The sequence below is a fragment of the Bos taurus genome, chromosome 21 (assembly GCF_002263795.3).
Source record: "Bos taurus isolate L1 Dominette 01449 registration number 42190680 breed Hereford chromosome 21, ARS-UCD2.0, whole genome shotgun sequence".
NCBI classification, from domain to species: Eukaryota; Metazoa; Chordata; class Mammalia; order Artiodactyla; family Bovidae; genus Bos; species Bos taurus.
The window spans coordinates 6,094,383-6,116,666 of NC_037348.1; the positions used below are offsets into that span (position 1 = coordinate 6,094,383).

Genomic DNA, 22,284 nt, shown 5'->3' on the forward strand with positions numbered 1-22,284 from the left:
ATAATACTCAAAGACCAAAGAATATTGATTCAAGAGTGTCTCTCTTTCACTCGCATTGCTCAGGAATTTACTTCAGTTAAACTTATTTTCTTAACTTCCCATTTCTCATCACCATCCTCTATCTGAGCAATATTTTCTATTCTGTAGAGACACTTTCTTTCATTCCCCTCGTATCCAAGAGATATGTTCTGTAGAGCTATCTTCTCAACTAATGTGGTGTTTATAGTTGGGATTGGATTGATAGATATCAGAAGCTGTCCAAAACCTCAGCCTGATTTAGAGTTCTTACCTCAGCAATAGTTGGAGTAACACATTTTTGTGAAGCAACACAAAAATGTTGCTTCAAATAGTGATAAACTTGTAACACAGATGATTTTATTTCTTCAAGTCCTAGGTCAGATTTAATAGTGTGTGTCTAAAAAAGTGGCTCAGCAGGCTTCTTTCACCCTGCTGGGTTCTGTATCCATGAGGTCAGAAAATAATGAGTCATAAAAACCTACATGCATTAGATGGTTTTCCCGCAAACTGCTGGCAGCTGGAGTTGAAAATAGGGTTTAAAATTTCCACAGTATTAGTGGGAAAACACAGCTGGGTTAAGATGCCACTTCCATTACTTCCCCAAAGTAAAAGGAAATAACTTCAGGTACTTTTCTTGCAAATATTTCCTATTTTAAAAAATAGCTTCAGATTTTTTATATAGGTAAAAATTGAAGTTCCTTCAGATATCCTTTTTATGTAAATAGGGATTTCAGTACTTAGAGATTGTACAAAAGATGGGGAAAATGGAGTTTGAGTAGCTGATGAGAAAAAAAGGGACTGAGAATGGCCAAGGAGTAAATGAATACGTTTGGTTCCCAGAGGACTCTAAGCAGAGACTGAAGAGTTGTCAATACTCTTGGCAATTTTCAGTTGCCAGAAAAACCTAGATTTCAGCCAAATTAATAAAGACAAGAGGTGGGCTATGAGTTTGATATGATATTTAGTGAGCTTCTCAGAGTGTTCAAGAGTGAGTGAGTCATGGGTAGGGTCCCAGAATGAGATTCATTGTTACAAATGCTTAGGACTTTTTTTTAAGCAGTAACTTGTCTGGTTTTAAAAACAGGGATCTTTCCATCTCATTTTGTTTCCATCTAAGGATTGTTTAAATATTATGATACTTAGTTAATACAGCATCAGGTACCATTCCACTCTGTGAAGATAATATTTGTCATTCACCAAACTTTTTAAGGCTGGCTTAGGGAGGCCAGTAGCCTGTGTTATGCTGAACAACCAAAAAAAACGTTTAAGTAATGACTGAGCACAACTGTCAACTTTGAAACATAGTATGCAGAACAGGAGCAAAAATGGGAGAGAAAGAAAGGAAAGGGGACCAGTGAGTGCCTTTGTGGGCAAGAGAGATTGGTGGCTAACCAGAGGGAGAAATTGGCAGATGCTGCAAGCTACCTGCCCCTCCTCAGTTATTCAAGGGAGTTCCTGCTTCTCCATTTGAAAACCCTAAGAACAGGCACTGTTGCTAAGTTTAAGGTTCAGACAGCTGAGTTGGAGCTGTCAGTTTCTTCTAAAAGAGGGTAAGGAAAATGCTAGGTGTATCAGTCATCACTCTTGATTATAAGCAGTGGAAGCCACCTGTTTCTTATTACCTTAAAAAAAAGACTTCACTGAAAGTGACTCACAGCAGCACCAAAAAAGGTGGTAGGTCAAACCTGGACCACAGTAGAAACCAAGCGACCACAGCGATCAGGAAGGGCAGGAAGCCGAGAGATGACAGCTGTCTTCTCAGCAGCAGCAGCTGGGTAGAATGCCATCTGCTGCTGCACTCCCTCTTGTCCCTGTCTGCTCCCGATTCAAAGTCTGGGGCAAAGTGTCCATTTGGCCAAACCCAGGCCAACCCAGGCCAGCCCAGGCCAACAGCCAGCAGATGGAGAATTGTCCACCTTGACTTTCACAGAGGGAAAGCCATGGCACCAGACCCACACACAGCAGTGACTTCCCTGCTATCGTGAGGGCTGGGTGCCCTGCTCCCTCCAGAACGGCACATCCTGTATGCTACAGTCAGAGAAGGTTGACTGTGAAGGATGCCCGCAGTGCTGGAACAGGCCTGTGGCCCTAAGACGGCTGCTGAGAGGCTAAGAGAATGTGACCGGCTTCCTGCTGCTAGACTGAAACGGCAGGAAGGAGGAGGAAAGTGCTTGTCGCAGTTTAGCCCCAGATCGCATCTCGAGAGCAGGCATGGTAGAGCGGCTGGCTGGAGGAACAGTCTGGATGGGTAAAGCCACTGCCCAGAGCTGGAATGTTGGCCTGTGGGCATCTATTGAACAGTCTGTACCATCTGTACTATCATCTGGGAAAACCACTTCTCCTTAGAGGAGTTAGTTGATTTTTGCTTTTTAAAGCATGAACTTTTTTCCTTCTAGAAAGCCATTAACTTTAAAATCATGCTTAAGTCTGAATCTGGATATAGTCTTTCATTTACTTCTGTTTCTGAGTTCGTAGACACAGTTGTTTTTTTGTTTGTTTGTTTTGTTTTGTTTTGGCTGCACTGTGCGGCTTGAGGGATCTTGGGTTTTCTGACCAGGGATTAAACGTGCATCCTTGGCAGTGAAAGGTCAGAACTCTAACCACTGTACTGCCAGGGAAGTCCCCTTGGACACAATCATGACTCAGGTGAATTTGGGAGATAACTCTTAAACCCCTTAAATGAGATGATAGGAAGCTTTAACGTGAAGTTCTGGCTGAGCCATGGATTAAAAGACGTAAAGGTTTAAAGGGGATGAAACTTAGAAGGGGAGTTTTTAATGTTTTTTTTCTTTAGATGTAACTCACATACCATACAGCTCATTCATTTAAAGTGTGAAATTTAATGTTTTTTTAGTATATTCACAGAGTTATGCAGTCAACACCACACCCAACTTGTGAACAGTTTCATCACTCCAAAGAAACTCTGTACCCATTAGCAGTCACTCCCCATTTCCCCTGACACCCATTTGTACACCCCAAGAAACTACTAACCTGTTTCCATACATTTGCCTGTTCTGAACATTTCACATGAATAGAATCGTACAAAATCTGCCTTTTGTGCCTGGTTCCTTTTATTGAGCATGTTTTCAAGAGCCATCCATGTAGTAGCATTACTGTTCCTGTTCATTCTCTAAGTCATGTCGGATTCTTTGCAGTCCCATGGACTGTGGCACGCCAGGCTTCCCTGTCCTTCACTATCTCCTGGAGTTTGCTTAAACTCATGTCCATTGAGTCATGATGCCATCCAACTGTCTTTTTGTCTGCCACCCCCTTCTCCTCTTGCCCTCAGTGTTTCCCAGCATCAGGGTCTTTTCTAACGAGTCAGCTCTTTGCATCAGGTAGCCAAAGTATTGGAGCTTCAGCTTTAGCGTCAGTCCTTCCAGTGAATATTCAGGACTGATTTCCTTGAGGATTGACTGGTTTGATCTCCTTGCTGTCCAAGGGACCCTCAAGAGTCTTCTGCAACACCACAGTTCAAAAGCATCAGTTCTTTGGTGCTCAGCCTTCTTTATGGTCCAGTTCTCACATCCATGTATGACTATTGGAAAAACCATAGCTTTGACTAGATGGACCTTTGTTGGCAAAGTAATGTCTCTGATTTTTAGTACACTGTGTAGATTTGTCATAGCTTTTCTTCCAAGAAGCAAGCATCTTTTAATTTCATGGCTGCAGTCACCATCTGCAGTGATTTTGGAGCCCAAGAAAATAAAATCTGTCACTGCTTCCACTTTTTCCCCATCTGTTTGCCATGAAGTGATGGAACCAGATGCCATGATCTTAGCTTTTTTCATGTTGAGTTTCAAACCAGCTTTTTCACTCTCTTCTTTGACCCTTATCAAGGGGCTCTTTAGTTTCTCTTCACTTTCTGCCATATTCTAAATACATGTCCCTTATCAGATCTATGATTTTCAAATATTTCCTCCCACTCTACAGATTTTCTTTTAACTTTCTTGATGGTATCCTTTGAGAACCAAAAAGTTTGTTTGAAAACCAAAATTTCAATGAGGCCAAATTTATCTGTTTTTTATTTTTGTGCTTTGGGTGTCATAAGCAAGAAAGCTTTGCTTAACCCAAGGTCATGAAGATTTACTCCTACACAAAGAGTGTTATTATTTTAGCCATTATATTTAGGTCTGTGCTTCCATTTTGAGTTACTTTTTGTGTATTCTGTGAAGAAGAGATTCTTAACTCTTTTGAAGCAGCAATAATTGATATTTGGTGGCAGTACATGGAGAAATAGTAAATAATGTAGTTTTTTCTCAGTTTGAGCTACATTTTCCAGGGGATCATTTGCAACTCTAAGTTCTTTCTCTCTCCCTTTATATATATATATATATTTTTTTTTGGTTGTTGGGTGTTAAAGTTACTAGGCTTTCAACAAATCTCATTTTATTGCTTGCATATTATTTAGCATGTCAGCTCCTATATAACCATTGAAAGCTATTTTTTAGTTATGTTTCACACTGGACAATTGGAGAAGGAAATGGCAACCCACTCCAGTGTTTTTGCCTAGAGAATCCCAGGGACTGGGAAGCCTGGTGGGCTGCCGTCTATGGGGTCGCACAGAGTCGACTGAAGCAACTGAGCAGCAGCAGCAGCACACTGGAGAAAATAATCTGTACTGCCTGGAGATGCATTTTAGGAGTGAGTGAACTATTTTGTATAAAGATTATTATAATAATACCAAAACAAACTCACTGCCACTATTTGTTTCCTGAGTCATAGTTTATTAAATTTGGAGCCAATAATGTAATGAACATGCTGAGGCAAACTTTTAGGAAGAAATAGATTTGCCTTTGCAGGAGTAGCTCATTCTGATACAATGAAGGACACAGGCCTGGAACAAGTCTTGTCTTTGATGAGAGAGACTTCTGTTGCCTGGGCTCATTTATAAAATCTATAGGAAGTTTGAACTTTAGTTGTAGTCTGACTCAAAGACTTGTGTCTCCTCTTGTTCTGAGCTGTATCTGACTGTGCACTTCATCATAGGTTCCCTCTCTTGATTCCGTCTTCGGTCAGGTATGTCAGATGGCCCAGGCAACCGGTGCGTTCAGTTCCCTGAATCCTCAGTTCGCCTATGGAAGTGTGTTAATTCTTTCCTCCTTACGTCTCTTTCATCAGTTTGCACTCTCTCTTCCTGAGCCCGATCCAGGCCAGTTCTCACTCAGTTCTAAGCTCCCTAAAGTCCCTTTAGGATCATCCCTTTCCTTTCTGTAGCCCCCTTTCCTTTCTGTAGCCCCCAAAACTGATGGAAAGTATTCAATAAATCTTCCTTAATGATCTTTATTCCACCATATTTGCACAATTTTGTGACTGTATTAATGGTGCGTATCCTCCTCCAGGGTAGAGGTTGTAGTAAAATGATTAATACATGAAAAAGAAAGCAGCCCTTCTCTCTCTCCACACAAACCTTTCAGGTGTGGGTGTGCCTGGGTTCCTGCTACTTTGAATGTGCGTGTCTCTGAGCAGTGGATGAGAAATGAAATAAAATAGGGAGTATCTCACCAGGTTTAGTTGTTTGGTTTTGGTATGGATTTTTCTGAAGGATATTGGAGTCCACACTCTGGAATTCCTCTACATCTGAAATCAGAAATCTGTAATGTCGGTACTCCACTCTCAACCTCACCTCTGACAGAGTCTTCACGCTCTTTCGGGTGTTTAGTCTCCTTCCCACCAGACTTGTTCTTTGACCTCCAGCTGCTTGAATTTTCTGTTTTTCCCCTCATTCTCACTTCTTTCTTGGCCTCTCTTTATTCTCTGCCCACTTTGGATCTCATGTGTAATCTTGTGAACAGCATTGTTATCAGCATGTTCAGCTCCCTGATGCCACTGCTCTTTGCACCTTCCCATTTCTAACTGTATCTGCTACCTCAAACTCGGAATTGCTCTCCAGTCTTCCAGTGTCCTGAAATGTGCATCGTTTAACACTGCCAGAGAGCAGCCATGTGTGTGCCTAGCTGGGGGTGGGAGGAGGGGGGACTCAGGGGACTGAAACCCAGCTCTCATGTGCTGAGTCTGCCCAGAGGGGACACCTTCCTCTAGTCAGCACAAAGACACCATGTGGGCTCACAGAGAACCTAGGTGCCCAAGCAGCCTTTCTAAAATATCTGATCATTTTATTCTTCTGCATAATCCTCTTCATTGGTTCCATTAGCTAAAGCCCAAGCTCCTTAGCATGGATTGCAGATCCTCTGTGACCAAGTCTGAACTGTCTCACCAGGCTTTTGATGACAGTCACCGTATGGTTAATTACCCAAACTGGGACACTCCTGAAAGGAAGGGGCACTGTTAGTAATTATGGCAGGACAACAAGCTGAGGCTCTGGGCACCTGTGTGTGACCAAGCATCCCACACCTTGGATTCTTACAGTGTGGCTGAACCACACTGCTGGTGGTGTTCCATGGGCACTGGGTTATTTATCAGTCAAGAGATTTTGATAAAGTTATTTTGACTACCCTGTAGTGAATCTGAGGACATTTTTACTTCTTTCTCTGATTAACTATTGAATGATGAGGTCAAAACATCCTCAAGAGCAAAATGTCAAGATTAAAACTGTCATAGCACAAATGATGGGACTGGAGCATCTATATATTCTATATTTCTAGTTACTTGATCAGTGTGCTTTCTTTCTTTAGAACTTCTATTTCCTCTTTCCCATTTTCCTCCATTTCTCTGGTTTATTTCAATTTATTGTTCAAGGCTTCCCTGGTGGCTCAGAGGGTAAAGTGTCTGCCTGCAGTGCGGGAGACCTGGGTTCGATCCCTGGGTCAGGAAGATCCCCTGGAGAAGGAAATAGTAACCCATTCCAGTATTCTTGCCTGGAGAATCCCATGGATGGAGGATCCTGGTAGGCTACAGTCCACGGGTTTGCAGAGTCAGACACGACTGAGCAACTTCACTTCACTTCACTGTTCAAGACACCGCAAGGGTCACCTGTCCCAGTGATCTTTCCCTGACATGTCCTGGCTGGGCTTGGTGCTGACTGTCGTGTTCCACAGCACCCTCTGTGTGTGCATATGTTTAGTCACTCAGTCGTGTTTGGCTTTTTGAGACCCTGTGGACTGTAGCCTGCCAGGCTCCTCTGTCCATGGGGGTTCTCCAGGCAAGAATGCTGGAGTGGGTTGCCATGCCCTCCTCCAGGGGATCGTCCCAATCCAGGGATTGAACCTAGGTCTCCCGCACTGCAGATGGATTCTTTACCATCTGAGCCACCAGGGAAGCCCACAGCACTCTGTTTTATTGTACCACAAACCTGTTTTATTGCACCTAAAAAAACAAGTGTGTCAGTCATTCAGGCCTGCCCTGCCCACAGAATATAAGGTCCTTAGGGGAAGAACACTGGATTTTTAATCCAGTGCATCCTCAGTGCCTAGCACAGGGCTTGAGAAATAATGGATCTCTGTAAATATTTGTTGACATGGAGTAATTTGAATTCTTCATTGTAATACAAAGTTAAATATACTTGTCCTTTATCTTCTAGAGAAATTCTTAGGATACCTGCTTGGAGATTTTATGAGGTTGGCCTTTGGAATATTGAACTTGTAGAGATTATTGTTAAACTAATTTTCATATGATAGAAATATGTAAGAGGAAGATACAGTCTCATAATATTAATGTATGTTGTGCCAAGAGTATGAACAGTGGTGTGTTAAACTTCAGTTTTCCATGCCATGACCAAAACTGTTCTGAGAGTTTCTGCAGAATGATACCTGTTTAATACAATGAAGAGCCATGACGCCCATTAAATAATAGTACTTCGTTCTTACCCTCTGTTCAGAACCCTCTAGCTTAGGTATTTTGAGTAAAGGTGTCAGTGTTGTCTCAGTTTTAAGTATTTGTTTTATAAGTCTAATATATTCTTGTTTCATCTTTTTAGAATGTTTCAGACATTTAAAGAATGGTTTTGGTTGGAAAGATTCTGGCTTCCTCCAACAGTAAAATGGTCAGATCTTGAAGATCACGATGGACTCATCTTTGTGAAGCCCTCTCATTTATATATGACCATTCCATATGCTTTTGTCTTGATAATTATCAGACATTTTTTTCAAAAGTAAGTAATGTTTGTGTGTCTTTCCTCTCCATCCCCCTTTGCCCCACCTCTAGAATAAAGGATTTTGGTAAGATCCTTAAAGAATCTTAATCTGCTGCTCAGAGGTCACCACTAATGGGCGCTCATGAAATCAGATGCACACTAAATGTTGTCTAGAAACTAAACAAATAAAATCAGAAATTCTGTCTCCACAAGTACATTAGTTTCACAGTGAAGATAATTGAGATTGAGAAAGGTTAAGGATCACAGAGCTTATTAGTGTCAATGATGGTGCAAGAACTTAGCTCATCTTCCACGTACCATGTTGTCTGACAACAGACATGCGTGCCTGTGTCCTTTGTCAGCAATATTAGGAGAGTATAACTAGCGGATGCATTATCATTTTAGAATGGCTATAAAATAGCAGAAATGGTTTATTAAATACCAAACAATATTGTTTTATAGCATAGTTTAAAGGTTTATTGAAAATTTTAATAGCAAGCCTTCATTCCAAAGGATAAAGAAATCAAAGAAAAAATATCAATTTGCTTTCTCAGAAAAAGTGACCTTTTTTTTTTCTTAATTTACTTTATTTTTTTTATTTATTTTTTTTTTCTTAATTTACTTTAAATAGATATTACTTCCAACCTTTTTATTAAAACTGTACTAGTGTTATGGTAACTGAAGATAAATGTTCATCTATAATTTTGGTAGTTGTCTCTATTTCAAAAAATTGTTATTAGCACATTAATTTTTTTTGGAGCAAAAGAATATTCAAATGTCAAGAGTTGGATGAACTTAAAACAGAATCCCCAGTAGCTGAGTTGGTAAAGAATCTGCCTGCAGTGCAGGAGACCCTGGTTCTCCTGGGTTCAAGAAATTCGATTCCTGGGTCAGGAAAATTCGCTGGAGAAGCAATAAGCTACCCACTCTGGTATTCTTGGGCTTCCCTTCTGGCTCAGCTGGTAAAAAATCCATCTGCAATGTGGGGGACCTAGGTTCGATCCCTGGGTTGGGAAGATCCCTTGGAGAAGGGAAAGGCTACCCACTCCAGTATTCTGGTCTGGAGAATTTCATGGACTGCATAGTCCATGGGGTCGCAAAGAGTCAGATTCGACTGAATGACTTGCACTTTCACTTCACTTTCACTTTCTTTCAAGACAAAATCTGATAAAGATCATTTTGTCCAAGACTAACTGTGGTGCATATTGTACGTTTATGACCATTTGCAGGGTTCTCATCCCAAGGGTTTAACCAACTCTGTTTAATGGATTGTCCAAGAGGTTTCTGTACAAATAACAACTTTACTTTGGCCAGCAATGTGCTATTGATAGGGGGAAGAAAAGAAAGCCGCTTGATACCACTAAACTCTAGCTGAGAATGCTTGATAGTGTTTTCCTTTTTGACAGTTAACTCTGCTTTTACTCACATGTTTAGATTTGTCAGAGAATGCCTAAATTAGAATTGTGCTGCTGCACTTGTAAATTAGCAAATTACTCTGCTGTCCTGAAATATTTGCTTTTCTTGAGTAGTGTCTGATGAGCTTTGAACTTGACATCCAGGTTGTACACTTGCAGATTTCCTACTTTGGTGTGGACAGCTCCATTTTCAACATTTGATCAGACAGTGAACTAGAAAAGTGTTTTGCTTGCCAACACAGCATAGCTGAGGAAGACCAACTTGCTGTGTCCTGGTCTTGGCCTCTCCAGCAGTTATCAGGAAGGAATAAAATCTTCTTTTAAACCTTAAGGCCATTCTTACTTCTTCTCAAGGGGTTAAGTATAGTCTTTCCTACCCCCTTATAACTTTAACTCCCAATAACTCACCCTTAGTTTTTTCCAACCCATGACACTACAGAAAACTGTGTTGCTCCACTAATCTCGTATCTCTTCTTTTTCATATCTGTTTTAATGCAAAAGAAGGAAGGAAAATTTAACATGAGAGCAAGATCATGCTTTTTGAAGTAGAAATTTATATTTTTTCAGGGCTTTTATGTAATTTTCATTAGATTAAACTGCTTAGATCATAAGATATTACTTACACCTTGCATTTGAATAGAAGCTTATAGTTTAAGAGATATATAAAATCATAAGTGGTATGATCTCAGTCAAGAAAATGAGAGCTAAGTGAGCTGGCCAAGGTCACATGGTTAGTAGGTAAAGAGTAGACCTGAAACTTGAGCCCACATGCTGTGACACCAGATTCAGGGTTGCTGAGTTTTTATTTTCCCCTGAACCAGAACTTCTAGGGCTTTCACAATGAAATACTCATGATGGCAAAAGAGAGTAAATTGATATCCTTTGGGAATATAGAAGATATGGCTTAAGGAGATGATAGCAAATGTGAACTTTCCTATCAAAATTCATGTACACTTGATACCATGTTTCAGCATATCCTGTGATATCACAAGAAAGCTTCTTTATTTTGCCCTGCATTATGTTTGTGTTATACCTCCTCATTCTAGGAAGTGACCTGGAGTTTTGATTTGTCTGGCTCATTTTTATCTTAGCTAGGAGCCATTCAAAATGAGAAAGGGCCCTCCCCAGAAAGGAGTACAGAGACCGACAGATGAAGAACAAATAAGTAGATCATTTGAAAGTTACTGACATTTGCTTTGTATTTAGAATTTCTTTTCCTTACAAGTTTTAATTTGTGCCTTATGCTTTGATATTTTGGGGGGAGGGGTCTAGAATAGCAGTTACTAACTAGTACATCCAGATTATTCTGTACATCCTTCTTTGTGTCTTAAGTATGATTTAGAGGGGATCTAAGCTACTCAAATTTAAGCACATGTGGAATAAGCACATTATCCCCGAGTAAATTATGGCCCTGGAAGAGTCCAGGGCAAGGGTAAGGGTGGTAAAATCAGAAGGTAAGCTTTTTTTCTTCTACTTTTATAATTTTGTTTATTTATTTTGTCTGTGCTGGGTCTTCATTGCTTTGAGGGCTTTTCTCCAGTTGTGGCAAGCAGGGGCTACCCTCTAGTTGCAGCGCACAGCAGTGGCTTCCCTTGGACAATGGGGAACTCAGGCCTCAGTAGTTGCAGCGCACATGTGCTCAGCAGTCGTGACTTGTGGGCTCTAGAGCACAGGTTCAATAGTCGTGGTAAATGGTCTTAGTTGTTCCGCGACATATGGGATCTTCCAGGATCAGGGGTTGAACTTGTGTTTCCTGCAGTGGTAGGCAGATTGTTTACCACTGAGCCACCAGGGAAGCCCTTTTCTTTTACTTTTAATGATACAATGAGTAGATTTCTGGGCTCTGCCATTTCCACTGAGCAACATGAGGGCATTAAGGGTTCTTTAAAGAAGGGTAGGTGTAGCAGTTTACAGGAATTGAAAAAGGATTGTTACTATCTTCAGTTGAAAGTCTCAAAATATATACCTTGGACTTAAATGTTATCTGAGACTTGCATTGCTTCAGATCTGTGTTCTTTTATATAAAACCTTCTGATTAAACTCTGATCATAGAGCCTTTCAATTCTTAGGAACTAGGAATCAATCTTAATGGCAGTAGGCTGTTGTTTCTGTCTAGATATTTAAACTTCACATGCTTAATAAATGCCTAGGCTTGCCTTCTTTTTTATTCCATAAAAGAATATTGAAAAAAAATATGTGTGGGGTAGTGCTCTGGGATTGCTCTGCTTTTGGCTCACAGGTAACTGTTGTAGTGCCAAGTGAAGAGGTGTCTGAACAAGGCCATCTGAGGGCTCAGTTGTACAATAGTAGCAAACCTGTGACTCATGCCCTGGTAATTAATCTAACTTTGAACCATTTTACATGGGAGTAGAAGTTCACATTCTCTTTTCTTCCTGTGAGATTTTTCCCTTCTATTCCACATCAATACAATGAAAGTTCAGGCAGGTTCATGTCTAAGGTCCTTATAGAGCTAAGACCTGTCATTTCCTTCCTTTTTAAAGTTCAGTTTATCAAATATTTATTGTGTTTCTTTATTCTCTCCTTTTTGAAAATAAGTTTTTAATTAAGCACCTATTCATATTTATGTATACTTACATAAGTATAAGTGAATACATAAGTAAAAGGTGAATTGATTGTCTAGATTCTTTTGAAAAGAAATATAATGCTAAAGTAGCAAACTGTACTTATATACTTCCTCTGTTTTACTGAAAATGTAATTTCTGTTCTTGAAGCCTGGACATGTTAACAAACAGGACTATTATTTCTCTTTCTTCTTTAAATTAATGCTTTGACTGTAGATGTTTTCCTCATATCAGCAAGTATGTTATAGATATGTATTTTTATCCATTGTGTATGCTTATCTCTCACATGACCCTCAGAGGGAAATGTTATACTTTATTTGGCTTTGAAATGTATAGGCCATTTCCAGGAGAACTTAGGTCATCTGGAAATTAGATTGGCTTATACATTTTATCCTGGCTTCCTTGGTGGCTCAGATGGTATATAATCTGCCTGCAATGTGGGAGACCCAGGTTCGGTTCTTGGGTCACAGAGATCCCCTAGAGAAGGGAATGGCAACCCACTCTAGTATGCTTGCTTAGAGAATCCCATGGACAAAGAAGCCTGGCCAGCTACAGTCTACTGGGTTGCAAAGTGTTAGACATGACTGCGCAGCTCAACACTAAGGCTAACTAATACATTTTATCAGAGAATTTTCCTAAAATTTATTTTTTTTTATTTTTGGCCATACCATGTAGCATGTGGGATCTTAGTTCGCCGATCAGGGACCAAACCTATGCCCCCTGCATTGGGAACTTGGAGTCTTAACCATTGGACTGCCAGGGAAATCCCTAGGAAATTTTTTATTCAATTCCATGGTTATAAAAATGAATTTAAGGGCTAAATGATCATTCATAACTAAATTTCCAGCATTTAATTACATACAGAAAGTTCTGAATACTAGAATAGCCTGACCTATCAGACAATGGAGCCTTTGTTAGACCTAAGGGAAAAATAGGGACATGTGATTTTTAATCAGCTTTACTGAGGTATGATTTACATATAAGAAAGTTCATCTGAAATTTGATGCATTTTGACAAATGCATGTAACTATCACCACAGTTATGATGTAGAAGATTTCAATTGGCTGAAAACATCCCTGTACCCTGTGTAGTTAATTCTCTTCCTACCTACTGCCTCCTTGCAATCACTAAAATGCTTTGTCAGTATAATTTTCCTTTTTCTAGGATTTCTTATAGATGGAATCATATAGATTATAGTCTTTTATGTCTGATTTCTTTCACTTAGCATAATGCTTTTGAGGTTTTTTTTTTTTCATGTTATTATATGTATCAGTGATTCTTTGTCATTGCTGAGTAGTCTTTTCAACATATTGCTATCCTGAAATTTATTATCCTTTAACTAGTATGGAAATTTGGATTGTTTATAGCTTTGGCCTATTACGAATAAAGCTTCTGTGAACATTTGAGTAGAAGAATTTGTGTAGGTATATGCTTTTATTTCTCCTGGTAAATAGCAAAAGTGTTCTTCAGAAGGCATTGTTAATGCAAATATAAATCTGTACAGTAGATTATTTGGCAATAAAAATGAATGAACTTCAAATGCATCCAGATACATTGATGGATCTCAAAAACATTACTCAATGAAAGAAGCCAGGCACAAGCAACCACAAATTATATGATTCTATTACATTAAATATCCAGAAAAGGCCGTTATAAAGACAGAAAGTAGAGTAGTGATTGCCTGTGACAGGATTGACAGGGAGCAGGGATTAAAGTAAATATATATGAGGTATTATATTGGAATTATGAAAATTTTCTAAAGCTGATTCATGGTAATAATTGTACAACTTGGTAAATTTACTGAGAAAAAAATCACTGAATAGTATACTTGATATGATGAATTGTATGATATGTAAAAATGCATTAATAGTTATTTTTAAAAGATGTCGATAAAATGGAGTGGTAAGTCAGTTTAGAAAATCTATACAAGACATTTTGTATATATTTGATGAGGGACTTAAAGTCAGAATGCGTAAAGAACTCATAACTCAATAACAGACGAAAAGACCTGATTTTTTTAAATGGCCGAAAGTTGGAGCAGCAATCTCACCAAAAGAGATATTAATAGCAAGTAAACACATAGAAGATGTTCAATACCATTAATCATTACCAAAATGCAAAGTAAAACCACTATGCACTGGAAGTTAACGAAAATGTCAGAGTAAGGATCTCTGAAAATTTTCTCCTTCCTAACATCAGGAAACTAGCAAAAACTGTCAAATTAACTTTTCAGAATTCAGAATTAACCAGAGGCTTGCAGCAATCCAGAGAGTGTTATTGAAAAAAAACAGCTGACTGTTGGAAAGAGCAGCAAGCTTTGTGGCATTTTAACTTGCCCTATTTCTATCCTTACCTTTCCTCCTCTCTGATAGCTTTGAAAAACCAACAACCCACAATTTCAATGGAAACCAGCAGCCTGGTAACCACTGAAGGAAGCAGAACAGAGTTGGAGCTCCTTCAAACCATCATTCCCAGAGAATTGTCATTCTCTGACCTGTCTGTTGGTTCCTTGAAAGGACATTACTCATAAACTGTCTTTATTTCCCTTTTCCCTTGGGGAGAGAAGGGGTACTTGTCTGAAACAATTAGAGATAATTGATTAACTTTGGAACTGCCTGAGGGTAGTGGAAAAGGAAAGATATGCCCATTTGAATGCAGAGTTCCAAAGAATAGCAAGGAGAGATAGGAAAGCCTTCCTCAGAGATCAATGCAAACAAATAGATTAAAACAATACAATGGGAAAAACTAGAGATCTCTTCAAGAAAATTAGAGATACCAAGGGAACATTTCATGAAAAGGTGGGCACAATAAAGGACAGAAATAGTATGGACCTAACAGAAGCCATCCCCATGGAAAAGAAATGCAAAAAAGAAAAATGGCTGTCTGGGGAGGCCTTACAAATAGCTGTGAAAAGAAGAGAAGCAAAAAGCAAAGGAGAAAAGGAAAGATATAAACATCTGAATGCAGAGTTCCAAAGAATAGCAAGAAGAGATAAGAAAGCCTTCTTTAGCGATCAATGCAAAGAAATAGAGGAAAACAACAGACTGGGAAAGACTAGAGATCTCTTCATGAAAATCAGAGATACCAAAGGAACATTTCATGCAAAGATGGGCTCGATAAAGGACAGAAATGGTATGGACCTAACAGAAGCAGAAGATATTAAGAAGAGATGGTGGGAATACACAGAAGAACTGTACAAAAAAAATCTTCATGACCCAGATAATCACGATGGTGTGATCACTGACCTAGAGCCAGACTTCCTGGAATGTGAAGTCAAGTGGGCCTTAGAAAGCATCACTACGAACAAGGCTAGTGGAGGTGATGGAATTCCAGTTGAGCTATTCCAAATCCTGGAAGATGATGCTGTGAAAGTGCTGCACTCAATATGCCAGCAAATTTGGAAAACTCAGCAGTGGCCACAGGACTGGAAAAGGTCAGTTTCCATTCCAATCCCAAAGTAAGGCAATGCCAAAGAATGCTCAAACTGCCGCACAATTGCACTCATCTCACATGCTAGTAAAGTAATGCTCAAAACTCTCCAAGCCAGGCTTCAGCAATATGTGAACCGTGAACTTCCAGATGTTCAGGCTGGTTTTAGAAAAGGCAGAGGAACCAGAGATCAAATTGCCAACATCTGCTGGATCATGGAAAAAGCAAGAGAGTTCCAGAAAAGCATCTATTTCTGCTTTATTGACTATGCCAAAGCCTTTGACTATGTGGATCACAATTAACTTAGGAAAATTCTGAAAGAGATGGGAATACCAGACCACCTGATCTGCCTCTTGAGAAATTTGTATGCAGGTCAGGAAGCAACAGTTAGAACTGGACATGGAACAATAGACTGATTCCAAATAGGAAAAGGAGTTCGTCAAGGCTGTATATTGTCACCCTGCTTATTTAACTTATATGCAGACTACATCATGAGAAACGCTGGACTGGAAGAAACACAAGCTGGAATCAAGATTGCTGGGAGAAATATCAATAACCTCAGATATGCAGATGACACCACCCTTATGGCAGAAAATGAAAAGGAACTCAAAAGCCTCTTGATGAAAGTGAAAGAGGAGAGTGAAAAAGTTGGCTTAAAGCTCAACATTCAGAAAACAAAGATCATGGCATCCGGTCCCATCACTTCATGGGGAATAGATGGGGAAACAGTGGAAACAGTGTCAGACTATTTTTTGGGGCTCCAAAATCACTGCAGATGGTGACTGCAGCCATGAAATTAAAAGACGCTTACTCTTTGGAAGGAAGGTTATGACCTACCTAGATAGCATATTCAAAAGCAGAGACATTACTTTGCCAACAAAGGTTCGTCTAGTCAAGGCTGTGGTTTTTCCTGTGGTCATGTATGGATGTGAGAGTTGGACTGTGAAGAAGGCTGAGCACCGAAGAATTGATGCTTTTGAACTGTGGTGTTGGAGAAGACTCTTGAGAGACCCTTGGACTGCAAGGAGATCCAACCAGTCCATTCTGAAGGAGATCCAACCAGTCCATTCTGAAGGAGATCAGCCCTGGGATTTCTCTGGAAGGAGTGATGCTAAAGCTGAAACTCCAGTACTTTGGCCACCTCATGCGAAGAGTGGACTCATTGGAAAAGACTCTAATGCTGGGAGGGATTGGGGGCAGGAGGAGAAGGGGACGACAGAGAATGAGATGGCTGGATGGCATCACTGACTTGATGGATGTGAGTCTCGGTGAACTCTGGGAGTTGGTGATGAACAGGGAAGCCTGGCATGCTGCGATTCATGGGGTCGCAAAGTCGGACACGACTGAGCGACTGATCTGATCTGATCTGAACAGAAACAGAAGATATTAAGAAGAGGTGGCAAGAATACACAGAACTATACAAAAAGATCTTCATGACCCAGATAACCACGATGGTATGATCACTCACCTAGAGCCAGACATCCTGGAATGCGAAGTCAAGGTGGCCTTAGGAAGCATCACTATGAACAAAGCCAGTAGAGGTGATGGAATTCCAGTTGAGCTATTTCAAATCCTGAAAAATGATGCTGTGAAAGTGCTGCACTCAATATTCCAGCAAATTTGGAAAACTCAGCAGCGGCTACAGGACTGGAAAAAGTCAGTTTTCATTCCAATCCCAAAGAAAGGCAATGCCGAAGAATGTTCAAACTACCGCACAGTTGTACTCGTCTCACATGCTAGAAAGTAATGCTCAAAATTCTCCAAGCCAGCCTTCAACAGTACATGACCCATGAACTTCCAGATGTTTGAGTTGCATTTAGAAAAGGCAGAGGAACCAGAGATCAAATTGCCAATATCCATTGGATCATCAAAAACCAAGAGAGTTCCAGAAAAACATCTACATTTGCTTTATTGATTACACCAAAGTCTTTGACTGTGTGGATCACAACAAACTGGAAAATTCTTGAAGAGATGGGAATACCAAACCACTGTTCCTGCCTCCTGAGAAATCTGTATGTAGGTCAACAAGTAACAGTTAGAACAGGACATGGAACAACAGACTGGTTCCAAATTAGGAAAGGAGTACAACAAGGCTGTATATTGTCGCCCTGCATATTTAACTTCTGTGCAGAGTACATCATGTGAAATGTCAGGCTGGATGAAGCCCAAGCTGTAATTATGATTGCCAGGAGAAATATCAGTAACCTCAGATATGTAGATGACACCACCCTTATGGCAGAAAGTGAAGATGAACTAAAGAGCCTCTTGGTGAAAGTAAAAGAGGAGAATGAGAAAGTTGGCTTAAAACTCGACATTCAGAAAACTAAGATCATGGCATCTGGTCCCATCATTTCATGGGAAATAGATGGGGAAACAGTGGTAACAGTGACAGACTTAATTTTCTTGGGCTCCAAGCTATGACCAGCCTAGACAGCAGAGACATTACTTTGCCGAGAAAGGTCTGTCTAGTCAAAGCTATGGTTTTTCCAGTAGTCATGTATGGATGTGAGAGCTGGACTATAAAGAAAGCAGAGCACCAAAGAATTGATGCTTTTGAACTCTGATGTTGGAGAAGACTCTTGAGAGTCCCTTGGACTGCAAGGAGATCCAACCAGTCTATTCTAAAGGAAATCAGTCCTGAATATTCATTGGAAGGACTGATGCTGAAGCTGAAGGTCCAATACTTTGGCTACCTGATGGGAAGCTGACTCATTGGAAAAGACCTTGATGCTGGGAAAGACTGAAGGCAGGAGAAGAAGGGGACAACAGGGGCTGAGATGGTTGAATGACATCACTGAGTTTATGGACATGAATTTGAGGAAGCTCCAGGATGTGGTGATGGCCAGGGAAGCCTGGTGTGTTGCAGTCCATGGGATGGCAAAGAGTTGGACACAACTGAGTGACTGAACTGAACTGAACTGAACTGAGGGTAGTGCATAATTAATGGGTCAAACAATAAACAAAAAGCTTTCCTTTTTAAAAGACAAGCTGGGAAATATGTCCATAGGGCATTTTGAAAAGCTCTGACATACTCTTGGAAGTTAGAAGGCCACTTGAATTTGTAGAGCTTTGGCCATGCTCAGGGCAACCCACATGATCAAGAAGTATGATCTAGAAGTGAGTCCAAAGCTCTCACCTCTGGATGACCTTAAGGCTTTTGCAAACAGGAAGTGAAGGCTAAGGCAAAGTTGTCCACTGCCTGGTTGAGTGTTAAAGGTGTGCCCTGAAGTGTACACGAGCCCCTTAGCAAACACTGGAAGATTTATTGGTTCCAGACATTTAAGGACATCTCTGTCTAGTTGTTAGTAGACCACTAAGCTAACCTAATAAAGACTTTAGTGCTCACACATAAAGAATATAGACTTTACAGATCGGATTTTAAAAGTAAAAAACAAATGGACAACAACAAACAGCACGAACAACAATAAACTCTGAAGAGGGGGATATTCTGATTTCCAGAGTTGCCACATTATATTAGTAAGCATGTCTACTTTTAAGCAAAAATTATGACATGCAACAAAATAAGAAAGTATAGCTCATACACAGGGAAAAAAACCAGCAGTCAACTGAGTGTGTCACCTACAAAGCCTGGATGTTAAACTTATTAGACAAGACTTTAAGTCAACTATTTTGAAAATGTTCAAAGAACTAGTGAAAACCATGCTTAAAAACTAAGGAAAGAAATGTCTCACTAACTTAAGAATATCAGTAAAGAGATAAAATTATAGATTATAAAAAGAAATCAAATAGAAATTTGGGACTTGTTAAGTATAATAACTCATATTAAAAATTCACTGGAGGGCCTTAACAGCATTTTTGGGCAGGGAGAAGAAAGAGTCAGCAGTCTAAGGAACAGAAAATAAAAAGAATACAGAAAAATGAAGAGCCTCAGAGACCTGTGGGCCCTGATGAAGCATAACAACATATATATAATGGGAATTCCAGAAGAAGAGGAGGAAATGAACAGGATAGAAAATATTTGAAGAAATAAGTGGCTAAAATTTCCCCAAATCTGATGACACACATTAATCTGTAATTTGGGAAGCTAACCAAACTCCAAGAGGAATAAGCTTAATTAAAGAAATTCATATCTAGATATATCATAAGCAAACTGTTGAAAGATAGAATCTTGAAAGCAAGGAGAGAGAAGCATATTATCACATAACAGTGATCTGTGATAAGATTGAGTTGATTTCTCATCAGCAACCGTGGAAGCCAAAGGCAGTAGGAGGACAAATAACAAGAAAAAAAAACTGTCAACCAAGCAAAATTATCCTTCAAAATGAGAGAAAATAAGACATTTCCAGATAAGCAAAAACTGGAAGAATTTGTTGCTAAGCAGACCTGCCCTATGAGAAATACTAAAGGGAGTTCTACTGACTGAAAGCAGAGGATGCAGACAGTAACTTGAATCCACATGAAGAAATAAAGAGCACCAATAAAGGACCCACATAAGAAATAAAAAGAATAAATGCATTTTTTTGGTAATATGTTTTACTCCTATCTGATTTGAAAGACAGCTGCATAAAGTAATAATCATAAATGTCTGTTGATGAGAACACAATTTATAAGTACATAATTTATATGACAGTAGCAGTGCAGAGAGGGGAGGTAATGGAGTTTTGTATAGTGCTTAAACTGTTTTACTATTAATATGAATTAGAAAATTATAAATTAAGATGTTAATTATAATCCCTAGGTAATCCCGAGATGAACCACTAAGAAGATGATTTTTAAAAATAATAAAAAAAGAGAAGGAATTAAAAGAATACACTAGAAAATATCTGTTTAACACAGAGAAGATAATAATGGAAGGATAGAGAAACAAAAAATCATAAGCTGTATAGAAAGTAAGTAGCAAAGTGGCAGATATAAATCCTGTTTTATCAGTAATTAAGTGTAATTTACATTAAATGTAAATGAAATAAATACTCCAACTAAAAGACATAGATAGGAGGACTGGATAGAAATATTAATATATGATCCAAATATATAATTTCTATGAAAGACTCACTTTAAGTTCAAAGACATAAATAGGTTGAAAGTGAAAGAATGAAAAAATATATATCATGCTAAGCTAAGCTAAGTCACTTCAGTCGTGTCCAACGCTGTGCGAACCCATAGACGGCAGCCCACCAGGCTCCCCCGTCCCTGGGATTCTCCAGGCAAGAACACTGGGGTGGGTTGCCATTTCCTTCTCCAGTGCATGAAAGTGAAAAGTGAAAGGAAAGTCGCTCAGTCGTGTCCAACTCCTAGTGACCCCACGGACTGCAGCCTCCCAGACTCCTCCCTCCGTGGGATTTTCCAGGCAAGAGTACTGGAGTGGGGTGCCATTGCCTTCTCCAATATATCATGCTAGCAATAACCAAAAGAGAGCTGGGATGGCTATACTTTATCGTTGTTGTTTAGTTACTAAGTTGTGTCCGTTTCTTTGCGACTCCATGGACTGCAGCCCTCCAGGCTCCTCTGTCCTTGGCTATACTAATACCAGACAGTTTAACATCCTTTAAATAGTTGCTGGAAACAAAGGATATTTTATACTATAAAAGGGTAAACATATCAAGATGATATAACAATTATAAACGTATATGTACCTAGCAACATAGTCCCCAAAACATGAAGCAAACAGAATTGAAAGGAGAAATAAACAATTCAACAATAATAGTTGTAAACTTCAATACCCCATTTTCAATAATGGATAGAACAACTAGGCAGAAAATCAACAAAGAAATAGACTCGATCAGTGTTATAACTGAACTAAACCTAACACATCTGTAGAGCACATCACCAATAACAGCAGAATACACATTCTTCTCATGTGCACGAGGAACATTCTCCAGAATAGACCATGTGTTAGGCCTTAAAACTAATCTCAATAAAAGTGAGAGGATGGAAATCATACAAGGTATGTTTTCTGACCACTATTGAATTAAATTAGAAGTCCATAACAGAAGGAACGATACTGGATGCTTGGGGCTGGGGCACTGGGACATCCCCCAGAGGGATGGTATGGGGAGGGAGGAGGGAGGAGTGTTCAGGATGCCGAACAAATGAATACCTGTGGTGGATTCATTTCGATATTTGGCAAAACTAATACAATATTGTAAAGTTTAAAAATAAAATAAAATTTTAAAAAAGAGAGAAATCAGCAAATATATGGAAATTAAACAGTATACTTCTAATAACCTATGGGTCAGAAGAGAAATCACAGGTAAACTAGAAAATCCTATAAGATGAATGAAAAAGAAAGCACCATACCAAAACTTATGGGATTCAGCAAAAGCAGTGCTTACTAGGACATTTATAGCTATAACCACATATATTTAAAAAGAAAAAAGATCTCAAATCAGTAATCTAACCTTCTACCTTAATAAACCAGGGAAAAAAGCAAACTGAATTTATAACAAGCAGAAATTAAGAAATAATAGAAATTAGAATATAAAATCAATAAAAGCCACTACACACCCAGTAGAATTGCTAAAATTAAAAAGACTGGCAATACCAACTACTGGCAGAGATATGGAATAACTGGAATTCTGGCACATTATTGATGGAAATGTAAAATAGTATAGACGCTTTGGAAAACATTCACTAAGTTCTTATAAAGTTAAGTGTATACTTGCCATACAACCTATCAATCCCATTGTTAAGTATTTACTCAAGAGTCATGCTATTTTTCATTAGTTAGAACTTTAAATAGGGGACATAATAATTTCTTTAAGGTAATATCACCAAAGAAAATAATAACAAAACATTTATCTTAATCTTTAGTAGTCTTAAAAATGAAACTAAATAGAATGGTTTATCT

General features: G+C 39.2%; 1 protein-coding gene across 2 annotated transcripts in view; it reads left to right on the forward strand.

The window, feature by feature from the left end:
- CERS3 (ceramide synthase 3) overlaps positions 1-22,284 on the forward strand; it is a 170,185-nt gene that overhangs the window by 25,435 nt on the left and 122,466 nt on the right. For both annotated transcript variants that reach the window (XM_059879159.1, NM_001099389.1), the window contains 1 exon segment: positions 7,895-8,068. In XM_059879159.1, coding sequence (XP_059735142.1) covers positions 7,895-8,068 — 174 coding nt within the window.